The sequence below is a fragment of the Bubalus bubalis genome, chromosome 10, assembly GCF_019923935.1.
Source record: "Bubalus bubalis isolate 160015118507 breed Murrah chromosome 10, NDDB_SH_1, whole genome shotgun sequence".
In the NCBI taxonomy this organism is placed as follows: domain Eukaryota; kingdom Metazoa; phylum Chordata; class Mammalia; order Artiodactyla; family Bovidae; genus Bubalus; species Bubalus bubalis.
Genome location: NC_059166.1, coordinates 12,972,787 through 12,998,726, shown reverse-complemented (window position 1 = coordinate 12,998,726; position 25,940 = coordinate 12,972,787). Strand labels below are relative to the sequence as shown.

Here is a 25,940-nt window from a genome sequence, read left to right as displayed (position 1 = left end):
ACACCTGGTATAATGTTTTCCTTTGGAATGAGAGCTTATGTCATGAAATTCTATATGTAGTAGTATGCAAAAAAATCTGAATATAAAATCTTTTTTCTCACCTAAAACTTTAATATTTCTTTAAATTTTTCCCCAACTGTACAGTCATTAATTTTACCATCTAGTTACTTCAATAATATTGACTCTACCTACCATGTGAGTTAAAGGGACCCTGCTTTAGAAAGGTTCATAATTCAAGCTGGAGAGCCAAACATTTAATAAGAGGAGTCAATGCTACAGAAAAACAGCAGAGACCAGTGAATTCTGTCCAGAGCAAGTTCAAGGAAGGCCTCATAGCAATAACCTTGGGAGTCACCTTGGGGGCTGGACCTAGAAGGACGAGTCCATCCTCAGGATGAAAACCCAGAAGGAAGTGCTAAGTCAGGGGTTTCAGGAATAGCATTAACTAAAATTAACTAGTTGTTAACTAACACACAAACAAAAGCTTACACCCTGATCATTTGTATTTTATGTTATCTAAAGAGTATCATTCAATTAACATCCATGAATGCCCTCTGGTCATGGTAGGTTCAATGACATTCCTTCCTTGAGGAGAAATCTGAAAAAAAGCAATAGCACTTTCAAGTAAAATACAGTATTCTAAACAAGACTGGCTTAAATATTTTTCCATTTATTAAACTGTCACAAGAGCTAAAAAGAGAAGTAAATATTGAAAGGTCTGGGTTAATTCTTTTCTTCTCCAAAAATCAGGTTCCAGGGTGTTTGTTCTGTTTTATTTTGTGTGCTTTTTTCTTTGTGTGTTAATTGCTTATCTGAGCTAAATACCCATGGCCAACCCTTGCTTATCCTTGGCATTGCCATGAGCATTATAATGTAAAAATGCCAATTTAGTCATTCACCCATAATCGTCTCCCTTCTTCCTAGGAATTAAACGGATTATTTCCTAGGAAATAAACAGATAAGTAAGGTCAAATTTGAGGGTCATCTTTGGATGTTCAGGGCAATGGGGATGAGAGATCCACAGAGGCAGATAGTCATTACAAAATGGAACTAACAAAGGACACAGAACAGAGTTGAGTTTTGCTAGAAAGTAAAAAGAAACAAACATGATCTCTGATCTTGAGACATCTGTAATCTACTAGATCGAATCAAACTGACTGCTGGCTCTTTAGGTTTTTTTCTAATATGGCCAAATAGTCACTATTCATATGATTCTGCTTAACAGGTGAGTGAGACAAACACAAGGATGGGCAGGAATGGAGCTGTGATGTCTGTATTAGCTGAACATCTATCTCTTGGTCTGTGTGCTCACTGATACATTTCATGTGTCCAGATGGTTGACGAGCAAGATGCCAAAAAAAAGAAAAGAAAGTAAGTCAAGCCTAACAACCATTTTCTAGTTCCCCTTGACCCTCTCAAGGAATCTCTTTCCCTATGTCTCCCTGGACCTACCAGAACATTAGTTGGGAGTAGCAAGTGAGGACAATCCTTTTCACCTCCTACAGAGGCAACACAATCTCTTAGTTTTATATGTATGAAGGAGTCCTTTTTCATGAGACTTCAACACAGAAACTATTCTACATGATTCCCTTTTTTTTTCTAATTATATGAAACCCAGAAATAAATTTAGGGTGCTGCTTCAAACCAGGGATGGAAGGCAAAAGTCATTCAGTCAACTAGGAGATGGGGAAATGCTCAAATTTCCTTTATTTTATACATTATTCTGTTGAAGAAAGTTGGGGGGGGGGTGCGGTTAAAGAGAAAATATGCTGATAAATCAAGCCAATATTAAAATAATACTCTATTATTCAACGTGCATCCAATCATAAACTTTTATCATTTTTTTAGTTTTGACTCATCCAAAACTCCTGAATAATTGAGATCTGTACCAGTACAAGCCACATTTCCAGGCTGCAGACTACATAGCAGCCTTCTAACAGTGTGGCCATAGCATAATTTTGCTGGTTATGGACAAAGGCCTATTGACCAGCTCTGAATGCCTTATTTAACTAGAGGTTAGGATAGAGCATGGAGAAGGCAATGGCACCCCACTCCAGTACTCTTGCCTGGAAAATCCCATGGATGGAGGAGCCTGGTAGGCTGTAGTCCATGGGGTCGCTAAGAGTCAAACACGACTGAGCGACTTCACTTTCACTTTTCACTTTCATGCATTGGAGAAGGAAATGGCAACCCACTCCAGTATTCTTGCCTGGAGAATCCCAGGGACAGGGGAGCCTGGTGGGCTGCTGTCTATGGGGTCGCACAGAGTCGGACACGACTGAAGCGACTTAGCAGCAGCAGCAGCAGGATAGAGCAAGGAGCTTCCCAGGTGGTTCAATGGTAAAGATTGCACCTACCAATGCAGGAGACAGGTTCAATCCCTGGGTCTGGAAGATCCTCTGGAGAAGGAAATGGCATCCCACTTCAGTATTTTTGAATGGAAAATTCCATGGACAGAGGAGCCTGGTGGGCTACAGTCCACAGGGTCGAAAAGAGTCAGACATAACTGAGCATGTACGCAAGATGGAGCAAACACTGCTACTTGTGTTCCAACAAGAGTGGACATCTCCTAAGTGCTGGGTGCTGGAGGATCCTACAGGCCTTAGGAACACTTTCTCATTTAATTCCCGTAAGCCTATGAATGAGATTCTATTTTTATCCCCACTTCATAGATAACTGAGGAGCAGAGAGATAAGTAACTTGTTTTGTGTCACAGAGCTTGTAAATGCTACAGTGAGGCAGCTGGATTATCTAACTTCAAAAGCTGAGCCCTCAACTGCTTCTAACTACTGGATGCCAGCTTCCAAAGGTAAGCGACTTCTAAATTAACACTAATTCCTGAAATCCCTCCATTCTTACCTTGGCATGACCTCAGCTGGAAGGACACAGAAGTGTAGATGAGTAAGAAAACAGAACCCCACACTCACAAAATTAAAATGGACAATTTCTTACTTCAGACAAAATATTACTTTATATTAAAAGTTCATTTTTAAAGTCCTTCCTGTTTTCTTAAGATAAATCAAAATGTTCACCCAGAGACATGTCAAAATGTTGAAGGATCATCCTCAAATCCAGTCTTCGACATCCAAAAAATAAAGTTAAATGAAAAATCCCTTTCAGTGGGTCTAGACAATGAAAGAACAAGGGGAAAAATACAATTTTTTTTTCCTCTGATGTTTTCTCTCCTTTTAATCATTCCTTTGCAAACATTTGAGGATTTACAATGCTCCTGGCAAGGGGAGAGAAAATGATGAGACTATCAATATCCCTGGATTTGAGGGGGTGATGGAGTCCTTCTTCTTTTTAAAACACCTTTGAGGTTGATTTCTTAATTTTCTCCTACAGCTTCAGTTTCACAACTTTTCAGAGAAACAAGAAGCTTGGGAAAGGAGAGCATGTGTAATATTCAGCTGCAAGCATGACATGAAGACCTCGGGCTGGGAATTGCCTTTCTCTGCACAGTGACTCCAGGGTGGTCGGATCCAGGAAAGAATGAGGATTAACATCCTCTTCTTCAGGTGTTTCCTCACATGTTTTAACCCCTGTGGGCTGCTGTAAACTGGCATCCCATGAACAGTAAACGTTTGACTTAGAAGATGTGCTTCATAAACACTGCCATAGAGTTTTACCACACGCTGAGGAACGACCAGGTTACATCCAGAATCTAGACCCTAAAAGCCCAACCCCAGGTGCATTTCTAGGTAAGGGGAGCCCCAAAGGTTCTGAAATACTGTCTGTGACAGCCTGTTGACAGAGTGACATTATTTTGTTGCTTATAGACAACTTTTACTGCTTCTCTTTCCAAAATCAATAGGTCATAGGACACTGTTTCAGGACTTCTGTAGTAGGAAAAAACTCTCTTAGAAGAAACAAGAAAAAATTCTCTCTTTATCTGTTTCTCTGTCTCTCTCTTACACACACACATACACACACACACAAAGGGTTTGGGACAGGCCTCAAGTTCCTAAAACTAGAGAAATACATGACCTTCCAGTAAATTCAAATTTGATGTAATCACTTTTTCCTTTACTTCTCTTTGCCAAACCTCAGTCACACACCAGAACACTTCTAGCAACAATTCTGGCCCCACATAAAAAAATCCCTAAGTCAATACTTAGCATTTGAGAAATTTCCAGAGAATTATAATTTTTACAATAAGAAGATTAATAATTTTTTTCTAATCTCAAATTCTACAGTTTATAAAATCTACTTTTGAGTCCCTTTGTGAAATGAAAGTGTCTAAGTCAATCCCACAGACTGTAGCCCACCAGACTCCTCTGTTGATGGGATTCTCCAGGCAAGAAGACTGGAGTGGGTTGCCATTTCCTTCTCCAGGGGATCTTCCCCACCCAGGAATCGAACCCAAGTCTCCTGCAATTCAGGCAGATTCTTTACCAACTGAGCTATGAGGGAAGAAGCCCTAAGAGTCCCTGTCAGTTCAGTTCAGTTCATTTCAGTCGCTCACTCGTGTCCGACTCTTTGCGACCCCATGAATCGCAGCACACCAGGCCTCCCTGTCCATCACCATCTCCTGGAGTTCACTCAGACTCACGTCCATCAAGTCGGTGACACCCTTTAGGTGTCAGTAAACTTGCATTAAAGTCCTCCTGGGCTTGATTCATCACGCAAGGTCTTCCACATATGTGAAAAAACATCAGAAACATCAGCTTTGTATGATCTTTACCTTCCGAGCCATCAGGGAAGCCCTGCTTTGCATACTCTTTAAGCCAGTTTTTCATCAGCAGATTTTTAAATACTCACCTTCCGGGTGATTAGCATGAACATATTTTTTAAAATAACACAAGCAGGAGGGCCTTGGGTCCTGCAGGATACCAGCTGGCATCACGGTGCAGAAACTTAAATGCCACAAAGCAGAAGCTGCTGAGGGAGTTGGACTTCCCTGAACTGGGAGGTCAGGGATCACAACCTCCAGGAGCTGCGTGTGTCGCGACGATGTCGCTGCAGCTGCGAGAGAACTACAGGCTCCAAGCCGCGGGGTGGGGTGGGGCGAGAGCTTTGCACGAGGCCTGCGCAATCCTCAGGCACCTGACCCATTTTGCGTCCTTATGCTGCCGGCTTCGTGCCCGCGCGGGCCACTGGAACTGTGCGATGTCCTCAAGGCCTCGACCCTCTGACCTGCCCAGCGTGCTCCTCAAGCTGCGCGTGGCACAAGCACCTCCAGGCCACCGTGGCATTCCTGGAGCAGGGCCACGAGTGCGTGGGCCTCCACATGGTCACTGACCCTTGTCGCGCGCAGCCTGGGGGGACTTCGTGTCCTCTGGACTGACTCATGTGACACGTGCTGGAGTATAATGACGACCTCGATCCAGAAGCTTAGAGGGTCTTCCCTCTCCAGGCCTACATGTTACAGATGGAGAAGCTGAGCTCCGAAGCCTGAGGTTCTGTGACGGCGCTCTCCCTGAAAAATGGGGTGTCAGCCAGTGGTCGGGTCTGAACAACTTGGCTCCTTAGCGACAGTTCACACACAGAGCCAAAGGGTACGCCCCTTTCCCACGAAATTTTCTTAGCCTTTGGCGATTGGTAATTAAATGACTGCCTTAAGAGACAATGGGAAGCGGTTTTGTACTGCACCCGGGAATTGTTAACATTCTTATAGCAGTAATACTGAAGTGTGAAAGTGAGGACTTTGGAAGTGGGGGAGGTGGGGAGGGAGGGCATAAGCGGTCCCCCAGTTTTCATTTCCTTGTAGCAGGACAGTTTGGTTTAACTTATCTAACTCAACTTCTTGCTCTTGTTCATGATTACTCTGTGTACAGACGCTGGAGAGTTTGGTATCAAGTTTTCATAGACTGGGTGAGATTTTAGTGTTCAGAGTTCTTTCTTTTGTTTAAAGGAATGCTCTCCTAATGCTAAATGGCCTAACTGCCTTTTAAGTGGAAAACACACACACACACAAGCAGGGGAACTACAAAGGTGAATGAAATCAAATGTCAGTGAAAGTGAAAGTTGCTCAGTCCTGTCCAACTCTTTGAAACCCCATGGACTATATAGTCCATGGAATTCTCCAGCCCAGAATACTGGAGTGAGTAGCCTTTCCATTCTCCAGGGGATCTTCCCAACCCAAGGATCGAACCCGAGTCTCTTGCACTTGCAGGCAGATTCTTTACCATCAGGGAAGCCCTCAAATGTCATTGGCCAACCCCATACCAAGAGGAGGTTTTTCCTTTTCAAGGTGCCCACCTTCCGTATAACCTCCAAGGAAGAATTGGGCAGAAGTCTCATCCCAAAGCAAATCATACAGTGATTCTGTTCATAAAGGCGGAAGCAAAATGTGATCAATGTCTGGCGGCTCAGACAGTAAAGAATCTGCCTGCAATGCAGGAGACCTGGGTTCAGTCCCTGGTCGGGAAGATCCCCTGTAGAAGGAATTGGCTACCCACTCCAGTATTCTTGCCTAGAGAATTCCATGGACAGAGGAGTTTGGCGGGCTACAGTCCATGGGGTCACAGAGTCAGACACAACTGAGTGACTTAACACTCTGCAAGTACTAACCACATAGTCAACAGGTGGAAACAGCCACATTAGGCCTGCATGGTCATTCCCTTTATGCCTGTGGTGGCAAAAAAGCAATATGCTCAAGTGTCAGAGATTTACTTATACCAGCTCTTTAGGGGGATGAAAAGGTAAGTATAAATACCTCTAAGAGTTCTCTGGGGGCCAATAAACTGAAACGTGGGAATACTGATGGTCTTCAGGCCAGGAGGCAACTGCTTTACTTTCAGGGAGGAAAAACAAAATGATAATAACCCCCACAAAACAGATACATTCAGTTTGGTGGAGAGAGACGTGGAGATAGAAAGTCCCCATCTTAGGACTTCAGGGAACAGTCTGAGAAACACCGGTCTAGTACAGCTACTTGAGTTGCGCACTGAAAATTCACTTGAGGATGGTCATTGATCACAAAGGGCATTCACCCCACAGCAAAGGGGCTGACCTCCAGCTAAGACCTCCACAGCCACTGAACTCATAACTCAGGGGATCTAAAGCTCCCCTAAAGCTGAGGAGTGAAAGGGAGAGTCGTCCCCTGCCCCCATTGTCTGGGCTTAAAGCCAGCCAAGCCAACATACAAAGGCCGGGCCTAGCGCTCCCCCTTTCCCATAGTCCTCCCATCACCCGTCCCCTGATTACCAGACACCCCACCCCCACTCTGCGCTTACACTGTACTGTCAAGCAGCCGGTGAATCACGCACTCCAAGCCTCTTCTTCCCTCCATTTGCCAAACCCCATAATCCCCATGAAACAACTATATCTTCACTGCAGTTCCTTTGGGGGTTGGTTGACACCAAAACAGCCTGACTGAATTCATTCACACAAATACACAAGTGGTTGCCAGTTCCCTGAAGCTCACCAACTCCCTCAATCGCATCTAAAGGAAGATGTTTGCTAACTCCAAGGAATCTCTGATTTCAGGCCGTTCAGCAAAGTAGACAATTCAAGACAAATACCAGCTTTGTCCAGGGGTACAACTCAGAAAAGTCCCCGAATGTAAACTCCACACATGCCCCCTCCATGTCCCCATTTCTAATCCATAAAATTCTAAAATTGCTTCAGAGGGTTTATTTTTTTCTTTTTTAACAATAATGCCCACGGTGGCAACAGCCATGGTGGTCACTGGTAAACCTGAAAACATCTTGAGCACTTTTTCATTAGCTTCCTGTGCAACACCGAACAGAAATATACCAATTACATGTGACTAAGGTAAGAAAAATATACAACTATATTTAAAACCCTTAAATTAACAAGATAGTACTTTTCCATTCTAACAAAGTATCATACATTCAGTTTAAACAAGAGTTAATACAGACACACTTTTCCAAAATACCATATGCTAGTTGAAAATGAGTGACCGTGAGATTTTTCCAAGAGGTTTCTAATTAGCAAAATGTACAATTTTGAAGAACTGTCCATTCTTTTCTGGAAGATAGTCACTGAACAGGTTAAAATGCAAACTGATGTCTCTCTCATAAACCTAAGTATGCTTGCTTCATTTTTCTGAATGAGACTTTGGCTGTCAGCAAGTCCATTATAGCTTCTTTTCCCTTAAAGACAATAATATACATCATCAACAATGACACCCCTTACAAATAACCATAAACTGTGTGTGTAGTAAGCCCTATCTAAATGTTTTCACGTGTTTCTGTATTAACTGACCTACACTGATTGTTATGCAAATGGAGTTAAACAAGTGTAACAGGCCTACATTTATACCTCTGCTCTGAAAGAGCATCAGATGCTGCCCACGTGTTATTTCAAGGTCAAGGCTGCTACACGTTCCTATGTGGTACATATAGCTTGAAAAATCGAAACAAAACTTTACTCCACTGGCTTTTTCAGGTGAAGAGGTTGGACCAAAACCCAACACATCTGTGTGACAGCGGCCACCAATCATAGTTCCACCCTCAAAACGAACAATGGCCAGTTCTCTGTAATGATCATACCATTCCTGGCCAAGGCTCTGCTTTAGAGAGTGTGTCTCTATGTTCTGACTCTTAAGGAGGCAAAAAAAAAAAAAAAAGGTGGGGGCGGGGGGCAGACTCTCCCCATTTCTCTCCTTTGGCCGCCACAAGTCAGTATCTGATCTAAGATTCTCTGGATTTATTCCCATCCAATGACTTCAAAATTCCAAGAAGTGCAATATACAACTTTCCAAAAAAGAAACCCACGAAATTGCAAAAGATCGCTACATAATACTGTGAATGAAGATCAGAACAAGATTGCCAACCGAGAAAACAAGGCACTTGGTAGCAGGAGTCCAGGAGGCCCCAGGGATCGTGGGGCTCAGTGAGTCAACAATTTCAGGCGAGTCAACCAGCTGACCAGCAGGGATGGTTCTGGAGAGGAGGACTTGGCGGCGGAGGAGCCGGCTTTCTTTTTGGTCCCTTCTTCCGGGAACGGAATCGTGGCGCTGCTGTGGAGATCCGAACTGATGTAGCACCTGCTGCCTCGGATGTAGTCTGCACCTCGGACCAGCTGCCTCTCGGTCCCGGGCCTTGAGAAGCGGTACGTTGGCGAGGAGCTTTCTTCGAGGATGGGAGGGATACGCTCGTTACTGAAATACCGGCAGAGGGCATCCTCACCTGTTATCGGATAAAGCCCACAAGCGGTCCATTAAAATACCCATCATGCGCACACCCGCTGCTCAGACTTGCCCTGCTTCTGAAACAGACACCGCACCCTGCCTTCCACTTACAGATGGGCTACCAGGTCCCCCAGGCGGCTGGGCCCACCCCGCAGGGCTTTGAGAAAGCAGAAATGGAAGACATTCACACTTCAGGCTGCTTTTCTATCTGAGAGGTAACACCGGGGCAGAGAAGACTCAGTAAGCCTGCCCTTTTTAATCAGTGTAGGACTTTCATAATTTCACTTGAGATCAAAAAAACAAAGAAAATCTTGTAATGCTATCACTCCTTCCACACCTGTGCTTGTTCAATACCTGCACCCTGGAGCACCGGCCCTTGGAACCACGGTTCTTACGCAGGAGCATCCCTCAGGGGCATTCAGGAAGGTGGGGTGCCTTTGCTTCTCACCCTGACTGCAGGGCAGGCACTCTCCACCTTTAATGGGTGGGGTTCAAAGATTCTACTGCTCTGCAAGGCTTGGGACATTTCTGGAGAAGAAAGAATGATCCTACCCTAAAAGTCAGCCCCCCTGGCCTGGGGAGCAGGGCGGGGGAGGTAAGAAATCAAATAGAAATGTAAAACACAGGCCACCCTGGCAGCATGCAGCCTTCTTTTGATCAAGAAGTTCCACTTCTAAAAATGTACGAAGATTGGGACTTCCCTGGTTAAGATTCTGCTCTTCCACTGCAGGGGTCACAGGTTCAATCCCTGGCTAGGGAACTAAGATCCACATGCTGCGAGATTCAGCCAAAAAAAAAAGCATAGGAAGATCTATGTACAAGGTGTTTCTTGAAGCATTATTTACAATTGAGAGGAAAAAAAACAGAAATAACCTAAATGTCCAACCATAGCAGACTGAATAAGTGGTTCAAATGGTAAAGAATCTGCCTGCAATGCAGGAGGCACAAGTTCAATCCCTGGGTCAGGAAGATCCCCTAGAGAAGGAATTGGTAACCGACTCCAGTATTCTTGCCTGGGAAATCCCATGGACAGAGGAGACTGGTGGGCTACAGTCCATGGGGTCATAGAAGAGCTGCACAGGATTTTGCAAATAAACCACCACCATTGATGAAAGTGAAAGAGGAGAGTGTAAAAGTTGGCTTAAAGCTCAACATTCAGAAACCCAAGATCATGGCATCTGTTCCCATCACTTCATGGGAAATAGATGGGGAAACAGTGGAAACAGTGTCAGACTTTATTTTTGGGGGCTCCAAAATTACTGCAGATGGTGATTGCAGCCATGAAATTAAAAGCTTACTCCTTGGAAGGAAAGTTATGACCAACCTAGATAGCATATTCAAAAGCAGAGATATTACTTTGCCAACAAAGGTCTGTCTAGTCAAGGCTATGGTTTTTCCAGTGGTCATGTATAGATGTGAAAGTTGGACTGTGAAGAAAGCTGAGCACTGAAGAATTGATGCTTTTGAACTGTGGTGGTGGAGAAGACTTGCAAGTCCCTTGGACTGCAAGGAAATCAAACCAGTCCATCCTAAAGGAGACCAGTCCTGGGTGTTCATTTGAAGGACTGATGCTGAGGCTGAAATTCTAATACTGTGGCCACCTCATGAAAAGAGTTGACTCATTGGAAAAGACCCTGATGCTGGGAGGGATTGGGGGCAGGAGGAGAAGGGGACGACAGAGGATGAGATGGCTGGATGGCATCACCAACTCGATGCACATGAGTTTGGGTGAATTCTGGGAGTTGGTGATGGACAGGGAGGCCTGGCGTGCTGTGATTCATGGGGTCGCAAAGAGTCGGACATGACTGAGCAACTGAACTGAACTGATTGCCATAAGACAGATTACTAATGCAACTACTACAAAAAATGCACGTGTTCCTCTTACATAGTATTTCTGAACATCTATCTATTCCATTTTGCATATTTTTCCTAAGTGTATAATATGTAAATATAGGAACAATTAGAAGATATACAAAACACTCAGAGTGATTATTTCTAGGTTGGGGAAGCAGATTACAGATAAGTTTTCTTATATTTTTTATTTGTTTTGCTTTTGTAATCAAAGTTACTTTTAAAAAGTGCCCATAGGAGTCTATTCATATGAAATGCCTTAAGTAGGTAAATCAAGAGATAGAAAGTAAATTTTTGGTTGCCAGGAGCTGAAGTAGGTGGGAATGAGGAATGACTGCTTACAGGGTTTTCTTGTTGAGGTGACAGAATATCCTGGAATTAGTACAACTCTATGAATATACTGAAACCCACTGAATTGTACATTTTAACAGGGTGAGCTTTATGGTATGAGTTGTCTCTCCAAAAAATGGTCATGTTCTGTTTTGTTTTGTTTTCCTGAAGTGTCCATTATTTTATGCAGATAACTTTCCTTCTAAAATGATAACACCAGGAAAATGTGGAAGGTGGGATAGAGGTCAGGTATCTTTCCATTTTCCCAACCTCACACTCCCCACCCCTACACCCCGTATCTCAAATATTAAAAGACTACATCTGGGACTTCAAAGGCTAAAAAAGACTGGCAACAAGGCTGTGGACATTTCAGATCTAAACAAAGGACTGCCCTGCCCCCTGCTGTCTGCTCCACAGATTTTCCATGTCAGCTAAGGGTGTCTTGGACCTCAGATGGCATCTTCTCCCTTTTTTCAATTTAGTATCATCCAGGTAATTCAGCTACTTAGGTGACAAACTTTACCAAGTCCCAGGGAAATGTCAGGGGTTGAGCACTTTGGCGGTTGAGGCACCAGAATTTATTTCTTCTTCCTTTTCCTATCTCAGGCCTACCTGCTGTCTATCTTTTCAACAGCTCTTTGTTCCAGCACTGCAAAATCAATGTTAGGCTGTCTTGACAATCAAACGTAATCTGGGTCAACATTTCCCTTAAGAGAAGCAGCATCATCAGTAACTTGGAATAGAGCATAAGTTAAACACAAGTTTCTTTTCCAATGGTAATTATTCTCTAATATAAGGACAAGGAAGAAAAAAAGCTACGCCTGTCCATCAAAAATAAGACAGACTCCAGTAATGAAAAGCTAAAAATTGAGGATGGGATCATTTAATGAATAATGTATTTCTACTTGTTTAGAAATTGGACCATCGATGTCTACAGCCAGTGTAAAGCACACGAAACTAATTAGGAGATTTACAAGCACTAACTAGGATTCACTGACTCAATGGACCTGAGTTTGAGCAAACTCCCAGAGACTGTGAAGGACAGGGAAGCCTGGTGTGCTGCCATCCGTGGGGTTGCACAGAGTCAGACATGACTGGGCAGCTGAACAAAGACATAGGTAGAACCTTAGAGGCCTTCAGCAGCCCTGATGTAGATGAGAAGATGACTTCTTCTGTGGTCACTGACCACACTTAGGAAGAGGCCCGAGATGAAGGCCTGGGCTTTATGTTTGGTGCTTTTCCATTTGCTTAAACTTACTTTTCCTCCCATGACCTCGAGGTCTAGCAAAAGGGTCCACGATGCCCATCCAGCTCGCGTCTGCAGGCATCGACAGAGGCCGGGGCTTGCCTTCAGAGGAAGGGGAAGAAAAAGGAGAAGTTGAGAGTTTCTGGACTTCAGAGAACCCTTTATTTAGAACTAGACTGTCCCGCACCCCAACACCACACTCACTGCAGCGTAAGCAAAGCCTAGTTTAAAATAAAGAAAAAGTGTTTTAAAGCGGTGGGTTTCCTCAGCATGCCATGAAGACAGAGGCGTGCTGAACTTGAGTCTATGGGTCCCCGGAGCAAAGCAACTGCAAGTTGAAATGCAGGCCCTGAAAGTTAAAACCGTAACATGATCTCACCCCACTGGGCCTGGATGCCAGGCGGTGTGATGACTCAACCAGCCTTGGCTTTGGAGAGATGAATAAAGGTCTCATACTTAGAATTTCATTGAGGTTTATGTTTTCCTCAGATTACCCTGCAAGTCTGCCAAATTCATCCAACAGTCCCAAACAAGGAAGGGGGAGGGGAAGAGAACAAACACCCCACAGTGTACCGTAAGATGGCGTTTTCTCTCTCATTTTTGCCGGCAGTATGTTGGTTTCCACGGAATAGCCAGGCAGCTGATCAGAATCTGCAATGGTGAATCTCCGTCTCCGGCTTTCCTGGTCCAGGAAGGAATTGGGGGACTCGGAACCCTTAGGACCAGGCTGTGGCTGTTTACATTTACTGAATCCGTAAACAGAACCCCCGTTCTCTTCGCTGCAGGATGGAAGGCAATAATTAAGTTGCTTACGAAGATCCTCTCAAACAAAAGAATATAAGAGGCATACTATTACCAGCACACAGAAGACAACTTAAATTCTCCTTTTCCTCTGGAGGAAAGAGCAATACTTTTTCAAGCACAGCTGCTTCTCAAATACATAAAGATCCTATTAGATAAAAGTAAATATCATGATCCTACTAAATAAGGGGAAATGAGACTTTTTCGTATATATAGTTTAAAGGATACAAATATACCTTTGAAAAGCTAGCTTTGGTTTCCCTGTACACCTATCCTATAGTAGAATTGAATCTCCTATATACTACAGACACCACAAGTGAAGATATGACCAAACCTTTTTTCTCATGCCAAGATTAGTATCTTTGCCAAGATCAAGCAAAGAAGACACTTGAAGTATAATGGCAGTTGTTAGATTTGAAAATGATGTCAAAAAATACAAAGGGGCCTTTATAGTGACCAATGGAAACTGTCTATTTTCTGAACTAAGTACAGAAAATCAGCAAAAATTGGACCACTGCCTGCAACTTAATTCTTTCTGAATGCCAGCTTATACTAAGACTTATAAAATTAATTTTAGTTGAGTCCAAGTTACCAGCTGGTTAACTTTTTTGCATTTAGTAAATTCCATTAGGGGATCATTGCAAAATGACTATATAAATACAGAGTCTACTAAGTCCAAACAGTCTAAAGATCAGCCTGGCCTACTGGTATTCCCAGTGAGTCTGCTACCTGTACCCACCCCAACTGCCACCATGAATCTGTCTCCTTCTATACTCTTAAACCTGGAATACAGCTTCCCCATTTGCAATGCTTTCCACACTCACCGCTTGTCCTCTGTGACCATTTGCATGTTTCATTCCTAATAAAATATGCTTTATTAACGGTGTCTTTCAGTATGTATGTGTCCCCACATGTCTTTTCCCAAATACATTAAGAGCCCCAGTTCCCTCTTGCCCTTACTATGTGCATACTCTTTTTCTTGCCATGGCTCTTGTGACCCCCTCACTGAGACTCAGGCAAGAATATTCAGGATTAGGGGTGTCAGGGTGATCCTCCCTACAGTTTCTGATAGAACAGTCCACATGCTGGTCATCAAAGCAACAAACAGCTCCTTATAGTTTTAAACACACTTAAGATCCAACAACCACAGGAACTCTTGTCTGTGAATACGGGGAAGAGTCTTATCTACCAACTGGAATGCCCTGGTCACTGAGGTCACTGCTCCACCTGCTGTAATAAGTTCTGGGCAAACCAAGACTCAAGGAGGAGGAAAATGATGTTACTTCTTTTTTGTGCCCAGGAAAGAAACACAGTGGATGCAAAGAGTTCAGCTTAAAACAAAAACAAATGAAAAACTCCAATATAAAATGAAACATCACTACAGGTTCAGTCCAAACTTCTATCTTATGAAATATTACAGCATGATTACGTATTTCTCAATTTATTCTTGAACAGTTGAGTAAGACACTGGCAGTTCTCTAGGGGCAAGAACTACATCTGTTTTGCATAAGATGGTAAATCAGGCCCAACTCTCAGGAAATATATGTTGAATAAATGAGCCAGATTCTCTAGTTTTACTAGCATATGTAAATATGTCAGATGGTATAAATAAGCCTGTATTTCATACCTCAATCACCCCCTATATAACATCTAGCATGATCATCCTCACTTCACCATAAACATTTAAAATAGCCATTAAGAAAGCAAAGATCTTTAAGAATTCATAATAGACATATACACATAAACACATATGGATGCACAAATACAGGCCATTCACACCTGTTTTCACATTTTTTAACTCCTGTGAAGAACACGTATCTCTCTCAACAAGATAAAACTAACTTTGATCTCGCAGAAATATTTATTATCTTCCTCCCCAGAGATAAGTTTACCATGTAGTTAATGAAACTTCAGCTTCAGGGAACCCCCAAATAGCCCATTCCACTGCCCAGTGAAGAATGAAAATGACATGACCCAAAAGCACATGCTTTAAGGACCCCGACCCCCCTCCTCCCCATCAAACTGTCTGGCTTCAAGGTCCATAAAACTGGATCTATCCCTACACTTCCCCTTTAAGAATTACACTTCCGTCCCCCAGTTTTTCTGAGATATAATTGACATATAATGCCGTATTCATTTCAGATGTGCAACATAATGATTTATGTATATACTGCAAAATGATCACCACAATAAGTGAGTAGGTAACATCCATCACCCCACACAGTGACTAATTCCTTCTTTCTCCTGATGAGAACTTTTAAGATCTAATCCCTTTGCAACTTTGAAGATACACAACACAGTATTGTTAACAGTCACCATGCTGTTGACCCCAACAGTCCATTGCCAGGACTCAGCCTGTAACTGGAAGTCTGTACTTTTCTGAACCCTTCACCCATTCCTGACCCCCACACTCAGGTCGACGCTTTCTGACAGTGGATTCGAGCCTCAGCCTCCTCTTGAGATGTTCATGGTCTTCCCACCACCAGCAGCATCCCCAGGCCCAGGAGATGAGCACACCACGAAAATGGGCACGGACTTACCGGGGCGAGTAGGGAACATTTGGTGGAGGAGGAATATAAAGATCCAGGATGGCTGGCTTCTCCTTCTTCAGCGAGGCATCCATCGTGCTGTCTGGGGACTGGGTGGTCGTGGTGGGAGGTGAGGTCTGAAAGAGAGCAAGCGTAAAAGCTTGGAGGTTAACTCAGAGATCGTTCTCGGCAAAACCAACCCCAGCCTCTGGGTAAACAGGGTCCTGGGTCATTTGCGTATTTGCAGCTACTAGCAACATTCAACATACATTCTTCTTTGAGACACTCACAATGTCTTTGTTTCTTATTTACAATGTTGTCTTAGTTTCAGGTGTACAGCAAAGTGATGCAGTTATACCCATGTATGTATGTGTAACTGAATATATTTCTTTTCAGATGCTTTTCCATTATAGGCTATTACAAGATATTGAATATCGCTCCCTGTGGCACACAGTAGGTCCTTGTTAGTTATTTTATGTATATTAGTGGGTATATGTTTAATCCCAAGTTACTAATTTATCCGTCCTGCCCTTCCCCCTTTGGTGACCATAAATTCGTTTTCTGCCTGTGAGTTTATGTTCTGTAAATAAGTGCATTTGTATCATTTTTTAGACTCCAGATTTAAGTGATATCATATGATGTGTGTCTGACTTACTTCACTTAGTATGATACTCACGAGGTCCATCCATGTTGCTGCAAATGGCATTATTGTTTTCTATGACTAATATTCCATGGTATGTATAAACCATTTACCAAGAGTTTTGAAAGGCTAGATGCATGGTGAGAATCAGAGGCCTGGGAGTCAGGTGACCAGGAGGTTAGAATTCTAGCTCTGAGCAAAGCACCTAAACTCCAATCCTCGGCTTCCTCCTCTGAAACGCAACCATATTGACAGCACCTCTCACGGAGCGCTGCGGTGAGGACAGAATGAGTGAGTTCAGGCTGATCGCTGCCAGCACTGCCACGGACTAGGAGTGTGGCCTCGGGACTCGGACTCTCTGGGCGCAATCCTGGTTATACCTCTGATTCGCTGTGTGTCTCCAGGCAAATCACGCAACTTCTCTGTGCCTTATCTACACAATGGGCATAAACGGGAACAAGCATAAAACTCCCATGGACAGAGGAGACTGGCAGGCTACAGTCCACAGGGTCACAAAGAGTCGGCCACGACTCAGTGGCTGAGTGTGCATGCACACACACACACATGCGGCAGCAACAAAGGGCAGCTGTGAGAATTAAGTGAGGTAGTACATGTAACGGGCTTTAGCACAGGCTCATCACACAGTAAGTACACAACCTTATGCTGTTTGAGTATTCACGAGCTAATTTTTTAAATTTAAAATTCACATGGCTTCATTTTAATTGTGTTATTGGTCTCAGGGGACCCATTTTATTTTTTTTTTTTAAATCTTGTGAGACCTTCAATCCTATCTCTCCTATAGTCTAACAGCGATGATCAGCCCTTTCTGGTTGGTAAAAGAACAGGGAGAAGGACATGGCAACCCACTCCAAAATTTTTGCCTGGGAAATCCATGGACAGAGGAGCCTGGCGGGCTACAGTCCATGAAGTTGTAAAGACTCGGACATGACTTGGCAACTAAACAATAACAAAAGGAACAACAGCAAGGAAATCTGAGTCAAGGCACGAAGATATTTGGGGAAGGCCAGGGGGAAGCACCATGTGAGAAATGCGCTAGGCCCTGGGGAGACAGAGAGAGACACCGAAGCCTTGTCTGGCCCAGGTGATGATTGCTGGAGACCCTCCCAGAAGTGAGAGTGTGAAATGGAGCCTGAGGCTTGGCAGGATGGGAGTAGCCAGTGCTCACAGAGCAACGGCCCCATTTGGGGGAGGACGTTGAGGCTCAGGGAAACAGACTCCCCAAGCATATATATGCCAGTGCCTAAGACACAGCCTGTGAGCTCTCTGCACCAAGGAACAGATCCACACTTCAGCCTGACCATCTTAGACAACATCTGAAGACACGGGGCCCAGGACCCAGGCTCTCCACAAACAGAAGTAGAAGGAAATGGGCATTTCCACAGAGTAGGTATTTCCCTAAACTCCAACACTGATCATTACTTCTAAATCAATAACCTTCGTTTACCAGGGTGGTGGCCTAAAAACAGGGCAATGAATACCTTTCTAGTAATAACATTAATGATACGGACAAAAACTAGAGATGCTCCCTCCCAGCAGAGGTGGGCACCCAGGCATACAAACCCCTGAAGAACAACACGGAGGGCAAAACCCAGGATGGGGGCTGAGAAAGTGTACGGAGTACCGGTCTACCAGAGTTCTTGTTCTGAGAAAATCCTGGACTCAGTGCCAGGATACTAAACTATAAAATGGCCTCTGAATTTTGTTTTTGGCTGCATCAAGTCTTAGCGGAGGCACAAGGGATCTTTGCTGCAGTGTGCGGGCTTCTCTCTAGTTGTGCTCATGGACACACAGGCTCCAGAGTGTTTGGGTTCTGTAGTTCGTGACACATAGGCTCTTGAGTTGGTATTCTTGCCTGGGAAATCCCATGGGCAGAGGGGCCCTGTGGGCTATGGTCCATCGGGTTCCAAAGAGTTAGACGTGACTTACCGATTAAACTGAAGAAGGCAATGGCAACCCACTCCTGTATTTTTGCCTGGAGAATCCTGTAGGCAGAGGAGCCTGGTGGGCTGCTGTCCATAGGGTCGCACAGAGTCAGTCACGACTGAAGCAACTTAGCATGCATGCATGCATTGGAGAAGGACATGGCGACCCACTCCAGTATTCTTGCCTGGAGAATCCCAGGGACAGAGGAGCCTGGTGGGCTGCCGTCTATGGGGTCGCACAGAGTTGGACACAACTGAAGCAACTTAGCAGCAGCAGCAGCAGGCTCTTGAGTTGGGGGCTTGGTTTTCCTGTGGCATGTGGGATCTTAGTTCCCCAACCAGGGATCAAACCCGGGTCCCCTGCATTGGAAGGCAGATTCTCAACCCCTGGACCTCCAGAGAAGTCTCCAGCATCTGCATTTTGATGGCTGTTCTCTAGCTGGGTTGGAAGTGAAGCTACATGTTTCATTCCTCACCTTCATCTCTTCCCCCAAACTGCACAGTGAGTGGAACTTGACAAGAAGGTAGACAAAGGAAAAAGGAAGCATGTTCCTTTTTAAGTGAATTTCCAGAGGTCAAGGAACTGACTCTAGCCTATACTTAGAAACAATGTTCGCTTTCCTTCTGAACACATCCACCTGATTTTTCCTCTGTCATTTCAAACTCAGTGATGATCAGAAGACCTGCCATCTCTGCCTCCTAGCTGGTTCTTTTCTGACCGTCTCTGATTTCTGTCACTGGTATCACCACGCAAGGTCACTGCCACTTTTCACATCTGCTTCTCGCTTTCCCTGCCTGCCTACCCCTAACCCAAAGACTTTTCTAAAGGTCACTATGAATAATTAGAATTGAGACTTAGAAATACTAACTACTTGTCTGAGGTCTCACGGCTAAGATGAGGCAGAGATTGGATTTGAATGCAAGGAGTTCAGTTCTGGACCCCCTTCCTCTGTTTTGTGAGTCCTCCTGATACTTCTTCCAAAGGATCTCTTGAGTTAGTCTTTCACAGAATCGCCCCTGTCCCAGCCTCACCCAGAAGCCAGGTGGCTCCGTGGTAAAGAGCCTCCTGCCACTGCGGGAGATGAAAGTTCGATTCCTGGGTCAGGAAGAAACCTGGAGAAGGAAATTGCATCACCCTCCAGTATTCTTGCTTGTGAAATCCATGGACAGAGGAGCCTGGTGAGCTACAGTCCATGGGGGTCACAAGAGAGTCAGACATGACTTAGCAACTAAAAAACAAAAACAACAAAAGACATGTAACACCTCCCACCTGCTGTTTCAAGTTTAGATAGTGTCATGGGCTAAACTGTGTCCCCTGAGCCCCCAGTAGCTCAGAATGTGACTGTATTTGCAGTCTTTAAAGATATGCTTAATTTAAAATAAGGTCACATGAGTGGGCCCTAATCCAGTCTGACTGGTATCCCTGTAAGAAGAAGTGATTAGGACACAGACATACAGAGCAAGCTCCAATACTCTGGCCACTTAATGTGAAGAGCCAACTCATTGGAAATGATACTGATGCTGGGAAAGACTGAGGGCAGGAGGAGAAGGGGGCAACAGAGGATGAGCTGGTTGGATGGTACCATCGACTCAATGAACATGAGTTTGAGCCAACTCTGGGAGATAGTAAAGGACAGGGAAGCCTGGAGTGCTGCAGTCCATGGGGTTGCAAAGAGTCAGGCATGACTTAGCAACTGAATAACAACATACAGAGCAAAGACCACATGAAGACACAAGGAGAAGATGGCCATCTGCAAGCCAAGGAAAGAGACGTCACAAAAAGCCAACCTTGCTCTCAGATCGCCAGCCCCCAGACTTCTGAAGGAATACACTTTCATTTCAGTGACCCGGTCGCTGGTACTTGGTTATGGCGGCCCTAGCAAACCAACCCAGACATTAGTGTAAAAACCAACTGTCAACCTGTTGACATTACCTGCGGGATGAGGTCCGTGCTCCTTAGCCTAGAACTCTATACCCACCTGTCCAGCCCAGGCCACTGGTCCACTCTCCCACCCTCTGTGAGAGTCTGGTCTACTTATTCGTGCCGGAGAGCTGTGATGTTCACCCAGAGCCCCTCTGGTTATCCAGTGAACCCAGCTGCTGCAAGTATCTATTGCTAAAAGCTCATGGTCACCCCCTGCTCCATAGAATTGCCCTCAGCCGACAGCAGACACCCCTGAGTACAGTTGCCAGAGCCTGTGTTGCGTGGTTACACCTGGGTAACAACCCAAGACTAGACTCTACCTGAGACAGCACCTTGCAGGCTTCCCCTCCTTTGTCTGCCTCCCTCCCTCCCTGCCAAGTTTTACGGGAAGTACATGCCCTAAATCATTTCAGAAGAATGTCTGCCACACTCTCTGCCTCCAGGAAATCCTATCTGGGCACCACCTGCCCTGATGGCAGTGTATCCTCCCTTGGTGGCTGTGTGAACAGCGTTCATCTACTCCACCAAGAGCCTCCCATCTGCCTACAAAATCCCACTGAGTTTTCCAGGCTCCCACCTCCTCAGGAAGAGGCGCTTTTGCTTACCTGTCCATGCCCACCGCCCCTTCCTCAGAACCCAACATTCACCCCCCTGCACCAAGGAGCTGGCAGAGCTGGATGGCGGGAAGCCCTCCATCAACTACCAATGGTAAAGTAAGACCTCTTCTGTGTTAAGTAACACATTCTGAGAAATCCAGAAGTATTGAAAGACGGTGCCCTGTGTGCTGAGTGATGCAAACAGAACAACAGGGAAGGCTGGCGTGCTGCAGTCCATGAGGTCGCAAAGAGTCGGACACGACTGAGCAACTGAACTGAATCAAAGCAAACAGAAGCTGCTGGAGAGTGATTGATACGTTCCCTTTTTATTTAAGAAGTGCCTTTAATTCTGTGCCCCTCCTGGCTCCACTGTCCATATCCTGTTCTTTATTTTTATGGGTCCCCTGCCCCGCTAAGGTACACATGCAGACAGATTTCCAGCGCTCTGTGCATCACAAAACAGCCATTGACAGCGTGAGGTACTGCCGTTCCTTCCATTTGAAGATGGACGGTAAAATCACAGGGAGTTACACATAAGTGGCAAGCTCAACCTTATAAAAGAGTTTTAAAGTGTGCTGCTTTTCTTTCATGGTTTAGAAATTAAACACAAAGAACCGATGATATAAGGAGAGGGTAGGTGGGGTGCATGTCCACCCAAGTGTAAGCAGTAAGGAGTGCATTGTCTGTAGAGAATTCAAATAATAAAACTAAAAGCCAGTCAGCTTTTTATTCTCATCCAAGACTACTAAATCTAACAAAGGAGTGACGGAGCTCCCTGCCTGGTGGGTGGGTCTCACAGTCCCTACCCCTGCCTGGATAAACCGCTGTTGAGGACTCTACCCGAGGCGGTCTCAGATCAGTGTTCAAACTGGATTCCTTTATGGGAGTGTGTGTTTGAAACAAGAGAGGAGAAGGGCCAGAAGGAACCGTCTGCTTCGATGACAGATACTCGCCGCAAGTGGCTACCCAGCACCTGAAATGTGGCCCATGAGACAGAGGAACTGAAGCTTTCCTTTTAATTATTGAAACAGTCACAGGTGGCTAGTGGCTGCCATATTAGCGCAAATACAGCAAGTCTGTTCTAATGTACGCAGGATTATTGGACGGGCCTCCCAGGTGGCACAGTGGTAAAGAATCTACCTGCCAACGCAGGAGATGGGGGTTCGGTCCCTCAGTCGGGAAGATCCCCTGGAGGAGAAAATGGCAACCTGCTCCAGTATTCCTGCCTGGGAAATCCAATTGACAGAGAAGACTGGCAGGTTACAGTCTATGGAGTTGCAGAGTCGGACACAACTGAGCAACTGAGCACCTGTACATATGGGATTATAGAATAATTATCTGTATACAGATAATCCATACACTCCCGAAACCAATCAAACTGTAACCTTTTTTTTTTTTTTTTTAGACAACTCAGGTATTATACATTGTTCCTGCACCAATGTCAAAGAAAGGCTTTCAACCAATAACAGTACCTGCACCAGAGGCGGCTTCCACCGTAGGTTTTTCAGGGGGGCAGGAGTGAAGTTGAAGGAACTCGTGGGGCGCTTCTTAAGCAGTAACACAACTCCAGTAGGATTCTCTCTCAACTTTCTCACCAGATTTTTTAGCTGCCATCCCACCTTCAAAGAAAGACAATGAGGAGAGGGGACTTACTCATGAATAACGAAAACTTAAGCCTATTTGAGTTCAAGGAATTCAAATTTCCTTGAATTCATCTCAAGGAAATCAGCCATGAGCAAATAGGCAGATACAAATCTGTTCATTCTAGCACTGCTTAAAATTATGGAAAGCTGGATATAAACTGCAAATTTTTTAAATGCAAGCAAAATGGTTTAGAAGTTCTAGAAGGGGAAGATGAAGTCTGAAGCTTCAACGAACAAACTCACCACAGTTTGCTGATTAACCTGAATGACTTCATCACCAGCATGAATCTTCTGAGATCTGTCTGCAGGAGACTGTTAGAGACAAACAGAGAGAGACCTGTCTTATTTTTTAAGCCTCCTTTTTCTTTCTGCTTCTATTTCGTCTCCCTTCTCTCTTCTACACAAAACAAGCAATGGGAATACAATTTTCTCAAGAACGGTTACACAGTGTGCTGGAGATTCCTAAAACTACACAGCCTGTAGAACTTGGCATGTGAATACGCGTGTTATCTCCAGTGGTTTGTTACAACAGATAATCTGTCAGTAGGAACAGCCAAGGTTCATCTAACCTACTATGAAGAGTGGGACGCACTGTCCACCTAACAGGCTGATCAAAGCCACTGGTTCATCTAAAAAGTACCTTCCCTATATTCCTGTCAAAATTAATCTTGTAAAGGCTGACCAACTGCTTAACATGTAAAGATGGTACTGTAACTCTGTCATATAATTGCTTTTTATGTGATTATTAAAACTAACTTTTTATTTTACTCAAACTTGTTTTACATGTTATCATCACATTGCTAAAATAGAAAGATAGTGAAAACAGAAGATATTTAGAAAAAATTTAAATTTTTTTTGTCTTCAGGTTGAATTCTAAATGGATGCATTTTCACAGTATCAAAACAAAGTCCAGACTTCGCGTGCTTCAAATAATAATTTGCTACAAGTTTGCAAATATCTGTGTGTGTATATATATATATCTCCACATATGTGTGTATAGGCAGATAAATATATGTAACCTATTTGTCAAATATTTTCTCATGGTTTCTTGTTCATTTAATCAAATTGTAACTCAATGTGTAAGATATTTCATACGATTTTAAAATATGTTTAAAAAAGTCTGCCAACAAACTTTACAGATATCATTAGGCTTATTTTATGGAGTTTTGAGGAAATTGACATTCAGTGGTAAATAACTCAGTTATGGATACACAGTAAGTGAAAGATGCAGAATATAACTTTATGCTTATTAGGTGGTTTTTAACATGAAAGTAATATCTTAAAAATTTTCCCCTGATAAATTGTAACTATATGTCGAAGTATTATTTCATCTTAAAGGGAACCTGTGCCATAATTTCTTCTCAACTTTTTTTCTCTCATTAATACATTTTACAGACTAAACATTTTGACAAAGAATTTGAAAAGTATTTTAGGATAAGTGTAATGTCTAATCCTACCTAGAAATATAGATTTATTATCATTATTTAATTGCAAAAACAATAAATTCATGGAATAAAACAGAATTATGCAAAAAAAAGATACTTCATATGATCAAAAGAGAAGGAAAGGATGAAACTTTGATTTCAAATTCTAATCAACTGTTATCGAAGCCAGAATGTTTTATTTCGTGACTATATAACTGAATCTTCAAGCAATTTACAACCATCCCTTATAAATAGCACCTTTGAACACAGCGATGGGGGGAGCAACTAAACTCAAGACACGCTTGCTGAACTTTCTCACTCAGCTGTTGTGATAGGCTCAACAAGAAATGAGCAGGGGAAAAAAAAGGGGGGGGGCGAGTAGCATTAAACTGTCGGAGAAGGCAATAGCACCCCACTCCAGGACTCTTGCTGGGAAAATCCCACGGACGGAAGAGCCTGGTGGGCTGCAGTCCATGGGGTCTCACAGAGTCGGACACGACTGAAGTGACTTAGCAGCAGCAGCAGCACCAGCATTAAACCGTAGAAACAGTCTCTTGGATTCACCTGGGCCAACACACGGCACAGCTAACTATGCCAGCTACTTTTGAAAACATTTAACTTGCCACCGTGACTACCAGCTGTGCCTCACCTGTGAGACCAGCATCGTGGGTACCACAGGGAGATGGTCTGTCTCCAATCCTCTACTCCTGAGGCACTTCTTAAACAAACAAATGTGTCAATGCTCCTTTCTTGCCCCTGGTGTCAGATGCCGAACCCATGGTTACAGGTCAACTTTAGCAAGTCTGATCATAATCAGTCCAGTCCCAGTTAATCTTCCTGGGCTGCGGATTCATCTAAGGTAAGCGTCACTTTCTAAAAGATAGCCTTGAAGCCAGAAAGTCCCTGTTAACAGATAAGCAATCTTAAAAAAAAAAAAAACAAGTCCCAGTGTCCTGAACTGACTTCCATTCCTAAGGATCTTCACATATTCATTTCTCCAATGTCCTACCAAGTGATTAAGCATTGTGCTTGGCAGAACACTGGTAAAGAGAGAGCCTGATACCAAAATTCTTCCTAGGGCAGTCGCTCTTGATGATCTTCACGGTGTGCTGGACTACTGAAAAATGATGCTTGATCTGGCCTACTGCAGAAGAGTGATGCCCTGGAGAAGAATGCATCCATTCTTCAGAGGCTCATCTATTTCCCAACTCATGTCAGGGGTGGGGAAGAGGAGTAGGGCTAAGATCCCATCAAGACTTCTGTCAAGGTCTTGAGCAACATCAAAAAAAGAAGATAGACAATCACCAGATCCTGTTTGTCTGATCTTGGAATGATCCTGACTTCTCAGGTAACCTCAAAAAGAAAAAAAGGACTAAAGGCCTGAGATGACCTGCTGGCATTGCGTCAACTGGAGTCCAAGATAGAGGAGTGTGAAGACAATTCACATGAGAAAGAGGTTGGTGAATTCTGTCCACTCTAACCCTCCAACACTAGGCTTTTATAAAAACATTCTGATTCTAAAATCATAGCAACCTTCAGTGATAGACAGAAAGCCATCCTGGAGCTGGCATTTTCTACTGGCATTTAACATTTAAGTGTAAAATATCCAGCACTAAGTATAAAATATTCAGATCAAGTCCTTGAGAAGTGGGCTCTTACCTAACTCCCCACTGTCATCGACAAGAATTACAGAGTATGTAGCATATTCCAGACAATGAACATAAGGTGACTGCAAGAATGAGGGACATTTTCCAGCAGATTACCAGATGGAATAAGACCAGTTTCCCCTTCTTTGATCTTGAACAAGAAGGAAACCATTTCTCTCTAGGATGACTTAGGTACCATCCTACGTAGAGGCACTAGGAGCAGCCACATCCACGTAAATCCTGAATCTCTCACCCAGTCCTAAGAGTC

At 43.9% G+C, this 25,940-nt stretch overlaps 1 protein-coding gene across 3 annotated transcripts in view; it reads right to left on the bottom strand.

Moving 5' to 3' along the window:
* Positions 1–7,563: 7,563 nt before the first annotated feature.
* CNKSR3 (CNKSR family member 3) overlaps positions 7,564–25,940 on the bottom strand; it is a 106,135-nt gene continuing 87,758 nt past the window's right edge. For 2 of the 3 annotated variants that reach the window (XM_006074362.4, XM_025294341.3), the window contains 6 exons: positions 22,846–22,914; positions 22,432–22,578; positions 15,869–15,993; positions 13,101–13,306; positions 12,540–12,629; positions 7,564–9,098 (listed from right to left, as the gene is read on the bottom strand). In XM_006074362.4, coding sequence (XP_006074424.3) covers positions 8,800–9,098; positions 12,540–12,629; positions 13,101–13,306; positions 15,869–15,993; positions 22,432–22,578; positions 22,846–22,914 — 936 coding nt within the window. In that variant the 3' untranslated portion in view covers positions 7,564–8,799. The remainder of the gene's footprint in view (positions 9,099–12,539; positions 12,630–13,100; positions 13,307–15,868; positions 15,994–22,431; positions 22,579–22,845; positions 22,915–25,940) is intronic. The other variant, XM_044924063.2, reaches the window with a different exon arrangement.